General features: G+C 38.3%; 2 protein-coding genes across 2 annotated transcripts; both read left to right on the top strand.

Annotated features, from left to right (window-relative positions):
- Positions 1–625: 625 nt before the first annotated feature.
- On the top strand, positions 626–2029 carry LOC112139802. Its single transcript, XM_024262634.1, has 5 exons — positions 626–683; positions 772–1479; positions 1573–1704; positions 1775–1812; positions 1901–2029. The coding sequence occupies exons 1-5, from the start codon at positions 626–628 to the stop codon at positions 2027–2029; spliced, it is 1065 nt and encodes a 354-aa protein (XP_024118402.1).
- A 4922-nt stretch (positions 2030–6951) lies between these two features.
- Positions 6952–8380, top strand: LOC112139804. The gene is made up of 5 exons (XM_024262636.1): positions 6952–7006; positions 7138–7839; positions 7933–8055; positions 8124–8161; positions 8252–8380. The coding sequence occupies exons 1-5, from the start codon at positions 6952–6954 to the stop codon at positions 8378–8380; spliced, it is 1047 nt and encodes a 348-aa protein (XP_024118404.1).
- Positions 8381–10661: the final 2281 nt, after the last annotated feature.

The raw sequence follows: 10661 nt of genomic DNA, 5'->3' as shown, positions 1-10661 counted from the left end.
AAAAGGCAGGGTACACCCTGGACAGGTCACCAGTCCAATTCTTTCATACTATTGTCTTTAATATACTGTGTGTGACCAAGCCGTTTATCAAACTTGAAGGCGTCCAACATGATGTCAATCGGTGCCCACACAGGAGTCAGGCTTGGAATTGGGGATTGTAAGTGAGTGCCTGGTGACTATCCCTCGCCCAAGAGACTATAGCTGGGCTCAGGCTGAAGAGGCTCCGAATTGGCTTCCTGTTGTTTTGCCATCTGTGGAAAAGGCACAAGGGTCTGTTGTCAAACTAGGAAGCAGAACTCCAAAAATTTTAATGCAAACAAAAACACACAAAGGGAAAAAAAGCAGAACAAAATATAAAAACTTCTTATGTTAGTCTTCTTCTAAATAAACTCTTCTTTATCTGATAATATTTAGTTGCAAAAATGACATAGGAATGTAAGCAATAGTCACTCTTTCAAAGTGAGTGACAACACATTTGTACAGACACAAAGCTGGTTGTGGTTTTGATCATGTGATCATGTTTCCTAAAGCTTCAGTCATTTGAAAGAACCAATCAAATGCAGTCTTCTCGTTATAAATGTGAAAGACCATCGGTTGAATTTTCATTCCACTCGAGAATCCAGACATGATGTTTTCTAATCTCTTTCTTCTTTTTTTGACATGTTTTTTTGTGGGAGAAAATGGTAAACTATAGTTTCGATATTTGCATAAATTTCAAAGCATCTTTCTATGACTTTTGTTAACAATATTGTGCATTTTGTTTCATTTCAGGTCAGAAGATTCATCTGAAATCATCTTCCTCTGTACAGCAGAAAGATGATTTTCTATCCGTCTACGTTGGTGGAAATGTTACTTTAAAATGTTCTTATGAAGATCAGACAACAAACCAAATCTACTGGTACAAGCAAAGTTTGGGAAAAAAGCCTGAAATAATTTTAAGTTTTGTTTTACGTAGCACATCAGTGACCTTCTTTGAGGAATTCAAGAACAATCCACGCTTTAAACTGGACCTAAAAAAACAAAGTTTTCACTTGAACATTAGTGATTTACACTTTTCAGACACAGCTACCTACCACTGCATGATATCTGATTTTTTCTCACTTGTCTTTTTGGAGAGCTATAGTGTCCATGTGAAGAACTTTTCTTCTTACATCCAGGCTTCAGTGGGTCAGTCGTCCTCTGAGAACATCCATGCAGGAGACTCTGTGACTCTGAACTGTACAGTACACACTGGGAGCTGTGATGGAGAACACAGAGTTTACTGGTTCAAAGACTCTGAAGACTCTCATCCAGGACTCATTTACACTCATGGAGGCAGGAAGGATCAGTGTGAGAGAAAGAAGAACACACAAACACACAGTTGTGTCTACAATCTCCACATGAAGAATCTGAATGAGTCTCATGCTGGGATCTACTACTGTGCTGTTGCCTCATGTGGACACATACTGTTTGGAAACGGGACCAAACTGAACTTCACAGGTGAAATTTACCTTTCAATGAATATAAAATGTTGTATATAAAATAATGTTCAGATAAATTTAAAATAAATCAGTTTTTTTCTTCTGGTGTCAGACTCTGCAGTTCCTCTGAACTCTGTGATTCTACACACTTTGGCTGGATTATTGACCATCATGAGCGTCCTCGTTGTTTTTCTGCTTTTCCTGCTGTGGAAGATCAACAAGAGAAACAACTGCACCTCCACAGGTACACAAACTTCTTTCTCTGTTCTACAAGTGTGTTCTTGAAGTAAACCTTTTCTGTGTTTAATAACCAGATGAAAGATCACCTGCTGCCCCCTTAAGAAGATCAGAGGTGAGACTCAACTTTCTTCAGTTATCATGTTCATCTTGGATTCACACTAAGCTCATGCTGTGATCGTCTTCTGCAAATTTGGTTTCAGGCTGAGAACAAAGACACAGAAAGTCTCCATTACGCTGCTATAAATGTGAAGAGGTCCAACAGATCAAGAAGACAGAAGAACGGCTCCAACACAGACTGTGTTTATTCAAGTGTGAGACAACAGAACTGAACTTTTGAGTCTAGGAGTAGGTTGTATCATGATTTTTTTATGCATACCATAAAAGTTGTAAAAATTTGACTTTTTTATTTTTACTTTGTGGCGAATCATTTATTTTTAGATGATTTCAATGTTTAAAAGTAAACATATTTGATTGTCTTTTTTTCTGTTTAAGTTGTTCTCGGAAGTTATCAATCTAGTATTTTGCTACATTGCTTTCCTTCTATGTAATAGAATGATACAAAAGAAAAAATATTGATATTTTTTTTCAGTGTGAAGATCCTAGTTTGAATCCTATCAGTCAATTTCCCCACGGAAGTAATTTGCAGAAAGGGAGGAAACTCTGAAGGACTGAATTATGAACATGTGGAACAGCTATGAAAGTCTGATGACTGAACAGGCATGCTACAGTTTTCTTTTACAAATGTTCCTTATATAATGCTGTAATTGGAATTATTGTATGTTTCTGTGAAATAAAGACTTTATTCAATTTCACAAAATAAAACTAGCAAAGATGTTTAATGGATTTTGTGTTCGCTCTTCTATTTCCTGTTCCCTAATTTCTGTAGTTACTAACACATATTTTTCTTGTGTCACATGTTCCAGTATTTTAGGACCCCATCCCTTTCTGGTCCTCTCAGACCCTCAGATAGTCACTCAGACTGAGTCTGGTTCGGCTGAATGTTGTTTTCCTATTCATTCATTTGAAAGGAAGTTTTCCTCTCACACTTATCGCCTTTTTCAGCACAGAGGTTATAACTGAAACCCATCCATCCATCCATCTTCTTGACCGCTGCTTCCCTTTCGGGGTCGCGGGGGTGCCGGAGCCCATCCCGGCTACTGATAGGCGAAGGCGGGGTACACCCTGGACAGGTCGCCAGTCTGTCGCAGGGCCGCAATCACTCACACATCCACTCTCACATCCACACCTAGGGGCAATTCAGAGTCGCCAATTAACCTATGAGGCATGTTTTTGGATGGTGGGAGGAAGCCGGAGTCCCCGGTGAAAACCCACGCATGCACGGGGAGAACATGCAAACTCCACACAGAAAGGTCCCAGCCGGGATTCGAACCGGGGCCTTCTCGCTGTGAGGCGAGAGCGCTAACCACTCGCGCCACCGTGCAGCCATAACTGAAACCCTTCCTTTGTAATGTATTTGTCACTTATATGATGTTATTTTACACACAGGATAATCAGTTGTTTTGAAATAAATTAAACTGTAATGGATTACACCACCTTTTTTAAGCTCTATCTGCTATTTTTAGCATTTTTCAACACACACCTTTATTGCGAATTGGTACTTTATAATCTTTATAGAGTGCTGCTAATTGTGCTTTTATCTTTATTTACCAAATTTGTTACTATGTTAAATAATCTTAATTTGTTAGAAAATAATAGGTAGATGAGACAAAATAATTAATCTAAAAATAGTATCTAAATGAATTGTTGAAATGTTTTCATTAGCTATGACATAGGCATTTTGGTAAAGTAGATTTTGTTATGGACAACATAAAAACACTATCATTTTGGACAGTGTGTTGAATGTTTGAATAGGATCTACGGGACTAAACATGAAGAAGCAGCTGCTGAGAAAGGAGTTGATCACAGCTCATATGGGACGATGATTCATGATTTTGGCTCTGCTGCAGATACGAGGGAGACTCTTAGGTGGGATCTTGAGGAGAACTGTGGACACCTACAGTGAGAACACAAAGATCATGCAGTAGATCCTGAGGGTGAATGTAGAGCTCTATTGTGTCCCACTAAATGTAAAAGAGAACTGGACTGAGAGATCCCTCCCCCATCAATTTACAAACAGGAAGTACCTGCTGGATCCAAGAAGCAAAAATCATTTGGATTTCCATTGAGAAATAAACAGTTACTTTGCCAGAATAACCATTATAGATCTTAACATCCTCTAATCATCCTTGTTTTCATGATATTTTCGTTTTTATTGCAAGTTATTCAAGTTGTGAACTGGCCAATCAGATGCCTTAACAAAAGTAAGAGGCCTTGCATCGAAAGTTCAAAAAGTTTGGCTGATATATTCTCCTGTGTCTGCTTACAAATTTAGAAGAGTGGACTTCCAACAAGCTCACTCTTGATTAGTGAGAGTAGTTATCATGAAGATGTTAACTCTGACCAATTCAAGCCAATCACTGCTTACTGACATTGTCTGACTCCAACATGTTGGTGTCCATATCACAGACAAAATTGTAACTGAATTGAATTCCATTAGTTGAAGCTAGAAATAAATGTTTTTCTACGATCAGTCAGTCTTCTTTATCTGATTTCTGTAATTTTCTTTATCCCAGCTGCAAACTGTCCCAATGAAAGCTGGAAGTCTTGGCTAAATGAAGCCAACAAGACAATTCTGCAACTGGCAGAGAGGAAATCATGTAATACCCATACCAGGTACCCCTCCAGTACTTGTTATTCTGTCCATTAAGATTACAAACAGAATCTGTGATAGCATTCAGTAGAAACAGGTCCTGCTTACTGCCTCCTGTGCAAACTAAGCTCCTGCTCTGAACATAAAAGGACAGGATAGCCCTAAGTAAGGCTACCCGGACATTAAACCACAAAGCAGTTGAATACATTCATATCCAAAAAAATTTATATGGATTGGTTAATCAAACTTTCTCAAGCCCTCCAACACCCTATAAAGATTGTAGGTGGATTACTGTTCTATAGCCAAGATAAAAACCCCACTATTGTTCCTGAAACTGAGGTTCTACTATTGGCCGAACTCTCCTTTCTAATACTCTAGAATAGACTTTCACGAGAACCATGGTGAGTGTGATTTCCTGGTAGTTGGTACAAACTCTCAGGTCTTCATTATTTTAAGAGAACCAACCTCAGTGTGACAATCCAGTGGTACAGTCCCCAACTGCTGCACAATGCTCCATAGTCATACAAGACAGGACAGTCCCACTACATTCAGAATCTTGAGGTACTCAGAATGGATTTTATCCAAACCTGGTGCCTTGCCATCAAAGAACAACCCCAAATCAGAGCACTCAGTCCTTGCTTCCTCAACAAAAGTGGTGTAAGCAAGGTTGAGGAGATCCTCAAGTTTTCCTTCTCCTTCTGGATTATATAGTCAAATAATAAACTCATACAAAGCGGTGGGAACAAATAGCAGACTGGTGTGGATGCNTCTTCCTTTCAGAGAAATGTTTCAGGTTGTTTGAACCTAACAGGTACCCACTAGCTCCCCGCCCACAACAAAAACTGCTTTTCCCTCCTAAGGCGAAGAAGGATTTGATAAAATCTTTTTGAGGCCGATCTAGAGTATTTCTCCTTGGTCTCACCAAGCTGCTCCCAGGAGTTTTTGTCTTGACAACAGCCCGGGCCACAGTTTGCTTAAACTGCTCGTACCTGTCAGCTTTCTCTGGAATCCCACAAGACATCCAGCCTCAGTAAGACATCTTCTTTACCTTGATGGCGTTGCTTACTTCAGGTGATCGCAAACAGGTTTGGAGATCATCATCATCATGAGAGGTACCAGAGACTTCATCAAATATCATAGAGGTGGATAACATAGTCCACTCAACAAAGTGTCTCCTGTTTTCTAAGTACCTATTTGAAGTTTCCTGGATATGATAGTTGAGTATGTTTGGGTCTGCAAAGTCTACTGGCGGCATACTTTTGGCTTACTTGCCTGCCTGCTAACTCAACTTATCACCAGGTAGTGATCAGTGGACAGCTCTGCCCTCCTGTTACCTGAGTGTCCTAGACACATGGCTGTTGACTGACTTTAAATGTAACCAAAATCAATCCCTATCTTCCTGTCCATTGTGTCCTAGACCCATGTGCACTGATAGACACATCTGTGTTCAAACATGGTTTTTGTTATAGTCAAACTGGGGTTCAGATCAGGGATGCCATTCCTTTTTTTCCAAGCGCTTCTAGACTTTGATGTCCCCCTTTAGTAAGCTGAAGTTCCACATTGGGACCTCCTCCAATACCCCTCTGAGAGACACCAAGTAAAGCCAGTATGGCGCCTGAGCTGTTTGTCCACCATTGTTGTTGGGATGTCAAATAAGCACTTCTGAAATGAAGGTGTTTCTTTGATCCATATTGTTTGTTTACAGGTAACGGAAAATTCTGTTAAAAGTTTTCACACCATTCATTTTCTATTGTTTTTCTTTTTTGCCTTAGGCCTGCAAGCTTCTCCTTTTTAAACACGTTTTGTCTCAAAGTCTCAAATTTCTTTTGTTACAAACAAGAAGATAAGCTTTGGAGGCTGGAAAATTGTCAGACAGTTGTCTGGACTGACATCACCAGGCCCCAACCAGGAGTCAGGTCTGGGAGGTGGGGTTGGTTGTAAGTGTGTGCCTGGCGGCGGGGCCTTTTCTCAAAGGACCTGGCTGGGCTCAGCCTGAACATAGAATTGTACTCCTTTTGTTCCACCACCTGCTGGAAAACACTCTTCCAGCCGGTGTCATGATTTGGGTAGAGGAAGAGAGAGGAAGTGCTTTGACCAACAAAGTGAAGTTTAAACTTTTCTGTTTCGTCTTCTTTCATCAGTGGCTGGGTCCTTTCAATAGATCTCCAGCCCCTGTAGAAACTCCACCCTCTGTGACCTCAGCTAGGAAGTAGAAGTCTAGTAATTTTTTATACAAACAAAAACACAACACAGCAAATTAGCTTAAAAAGACAAACACAATTTGCAGTATAAATCAGTTATATACTAAAAAAAACTATTCAAAACGTGTGTATCTGATGAGATTAAAATCAGTCTTCAGCTGTATGCAGGTAGACACTCCCATCACATTTGTACAGGCACAAAACTGGTTGTGGTTTTGATCATGTGATCATGTTTCCTAAGGCTGATGTCACTTCTGAGGACCAATCAAATGCGGTCTTGTCTCTATAAATGTGAAATACCATCAGTTGAATTTTCATTCAAGTCGAGAATAAGGCCATGATGGCTTCTAACCTCTTTGTGTTCTTTCTGACATGTTTGCTTGTCGGAGCAAATGGTGAGTAATGGTTTTAATATTTGCATAGATTGCATAGTTTTAGAAAATGTCTTCTATTTGTGGTTTTCGAATATATAATGTGTTTTCTCTCCCTCTCTCTCTCTCTCTCTTGCTCTTTTTTTTTATTTCAGGACACAGGATTTATTCGAAATCGTCCTCCTCTGTGCCCCAGAAAAATGTATTTTTTTTAGTCAATGTTGGTCAGGCTGTTACTTTAGAATGTTCTTCTGAAAATCAAATTTCAAGACGGATAGTATGGTACAAGCAAATTTTAGGTAAAAACCCTGAACTCATATCCAGTTTCTATGTATATGACACAGAAGTGACCTTTTATGGTGAATTCAAGAACAATCCACGTTTCCTACTGGACATAGAACACCAAAATCATCACTTACAGATTTTGAATTTGCAATTTTCAGATTCAGCTACTTATAACTGTCTTAGTTATGGATCTTACACACTAACATTTTTGAAAAGCTATACCATCCATGTGAAGGATGCTTCTTTTTATCTCAGAGAATCAGTAGATTTGTCGTCCATGCAGGAGGCTGCATGGACAAGAGACTCTGTGACTCTGAACTGTACAGTACACACTGGGAGCTGTGATGGAGAACACAGAGTTTACTGGTTCAGAGACTCTGAAAACTCTCATCCAGGACTCATTTACACTGATGGAGGCAGGAATGATCAGTGTGAGAAAACAAAGAACAACACAAAAACACACACCTGTTTCTACGAGCTGCCCATGGAAAACTTGGATGACTCCCATGTCAGGATCTACTGTGCTGTTGTCTCATGTGGACACATACTGTTTGGAAAGATGGACCTCAAAGGTGAGCTTTAGCTTTACAGAATAAAGTTTGTGAATAAGACAATGTTTAGATTAATTTAATGTAATTTTTTTTTTTTGGTGTCAGACTCTGCAGCTCCTCTGAACTCTATGATCCTTCACACTTTGGTTGGATTATTGACCATCATGAGCGTCCTCGTTGTTTTTCTGCTTTTTCTTCTGTGGAAGATCAACAAGAGAAACAACCACACCTCCACAGGTACACAAACTTATTTTACTGTTCAACAAATGTGTTCTTGAATTAAAACTTTTCTGTTTCATAATCAGAGGAAAGATCACCTGCTGCCCCCTTAAGAACCTCAGAGGTGAGATTCGACTCTCCCTTCAGTTATTGTGTTCATCTTGGATTCACACTACATTCAATCTGTAATTCTTTTCTGTGAATTTGGTTTCAGGCTGAGAACAAAGACACAGAAAACATCCATTATGCTGCAATAAATATGAAGAGGTCCAACAGATCAAGAAGACAGAAGAACGACTCCAACACAGACTGTGTTTATACGAGTGTGAGACAACAGAACTAAACCTGTAAGCCACTGACAAGATTTTAATCAATGTTGTTAGCTACTAAAAATAATACAATGTATTTTGTACCTTATTTAATTTTTCTAAAGTTAGATTTTTTTTTTTTTAGGTTTGTTTTTTGTGAGTTCAATCATATTTACCCATTTTATTTAGAAATAAATAATCAGTCTTTTACTGCATTCAGGTAACTAAAATATATAAATAACATAAATAGAAGTAGAAATTGATAAAATATAATTTTTTTTCCAATTTTCAAAATGTTCTCAATAATTTTGGCACATCATTATGAATCTTGTGTTATATATAAATGTAACTTTTAAGCTTATAAACACGATGCAATGAAACTTCTTATGTACTATATGTATATGAATATTTAAATGTGAAATTATGACCTTTGATTCTCTCGCAACATAAAGTGTACCTCGCCCTGTGACCTTGAAATAAAATTGGTTGTTATATGAAAGGCTACTGACAGAACATCCAGCCTGTTAGAGTTTACAAATGCACCTTCAAAAGCTATAGTTTGGAACTGTTGTATTTTTTTTTGTAAAATAAAGCTTGAAGGAATCAGAAAGTGTAACATTTCTTTCTTAATTCTTATCTGTTGTTTCTATTGTAAACGTCTTGGTATCACAATCAATTTCTCTCTGTAAATTGACATGTTCTGCTGTTCTGATCCTCACATGTTTTCCCAGTTGAGGTGCAATAAAATTAAACTCTGTTTTTTTCCTCTATTCTCTGAATCAGATTGTTTAAAATGAACTGATTTGGACAACAAATCAGATCTACAACAACACATTATGATGGAAATCGAACCAAGCTAGAACCTTTATTCATCCTGGTAGGTCAATTGAGAACAATTTTTCATTGTTCTTCAGCCAGAGTTTGCGGTGACAATACAACAACAAAATGACAGTCCAATATAAATAACCTACAAATAAATCGTGACATTGTTGCACAACAATATTAACAATTCAAGGTCTACAGGGGGCACTAAGTTAATGTTTGCATTAAAACGACACGAGACCAATAAAAAAATATGTAAAGACATTGACAATCATCACAAACCAACAGACCACACCTGTTAAGATGTCTTAAAGGAAACTAAGCAGACCAAGGTACTCATCTTTAAGGTTTTCTGCAACTCATTTCAGTCATAGGGGCAGAAAAAAGAATGAGGAGCGCCCCAGGGTGGTACAAACCCATGGGGAGACCATAGTGAGAAGTCACTAGAACCTAAACTATGAGTACTAGTAGCAATATTAAGACGGGAACAGAGGTAATCTAGAGTTTTACCAAGAAGACTCTCGTAAATGAAATGATGCCAATGCAACTGCTTGTGAGAATGGAGTGACATTCATTTAATAAGGTCATATAAATTGCTGTGATGGGTTGTTACCCTTGTGCTATGCTAGGCATGTTTACATTCAAAGTGTGGACCCCAAAAGACAGCACAATGAACTTTTTTTCTGAAGGACTTTTTATCTTCACTGGTGTCTGTGGCAGACATAAAATCCTGTCCACCTTAGTCATGGAAAGGATCACGCATCAATATAAGGGTTGAATCATCTAGACATCATTAGATAGCACAAGAGTTAAAGGGAGCAGCATTGACAAATGGTACCTTTGTGTTAAAGAATATCTCATATATGAAGACGATTTTATTAAGATGATCTGAACATAATTTTGCCATAATCCAAGATAGGTAGGACTGTCATTTTTATCAAATTATGCCTTGCAAAGTGAGTGAATGATGATTTATTTAGTTTCAGATAGCCAATTCTTGATGTTACCTCAGCTACTATTGAGTTAATTTGATAATTAAAAGTTAAGTGAACTGTACAGCCATATACCCAAATATTTAAATGAGCACTCCAGAGTTGTGCCATCAAAGGTTGAAACGCTACCTTCACAAGGTTTGCGAACTGACTGATTATTGAAAATCATAAAGTTAGTTTTGTTAATATTGATCCAAAAGCAAAGACTGGAGAATGCCTGTTGCAAATCGTTGAGGTTATTTTGAGAAGAGGATACAACACTCTCTATAGAAGTCCTTAATGTGTACAAAATGGTGCCATAAGTGTAAAAAATAATGAGAGTGTGAAAAAGCAGTTGTATCTACTTTCCACCAACTTCAAATAAGGTCAGCACTTCTAGAAATGTAATGTAGGAACAAAACAAACTCCACGTTTAAACTTGTTTATTGATTTTGTGATGTCCCGCCTCCTCTTCCTGGAGCTCACAGGGCAAAATGGTGGCCAAGGCAGTGACTTCCTGTTT

Source organism: Oryzias melastigma, unplaced genomic scaffold (assembly GCF_002922805.2).
Source record: "Oryzias melastigma strain HK-1 unplaced genomic scaffold, ASM292280v2 sc00526, whole genome shotgun sequence".
NCBI classification, from domain to species: domain Eukaryota; kingdom Metazoa; phylum Chordata; class Actinopteri; order Beloniformes; family Adrianichthyidae; genus Oryzias; species Oryzias melastigma.
Note: the sequence above shows the minus strand (reverse complement) of the source record. Positions and strands in the feature narration are given on the sequence as shown.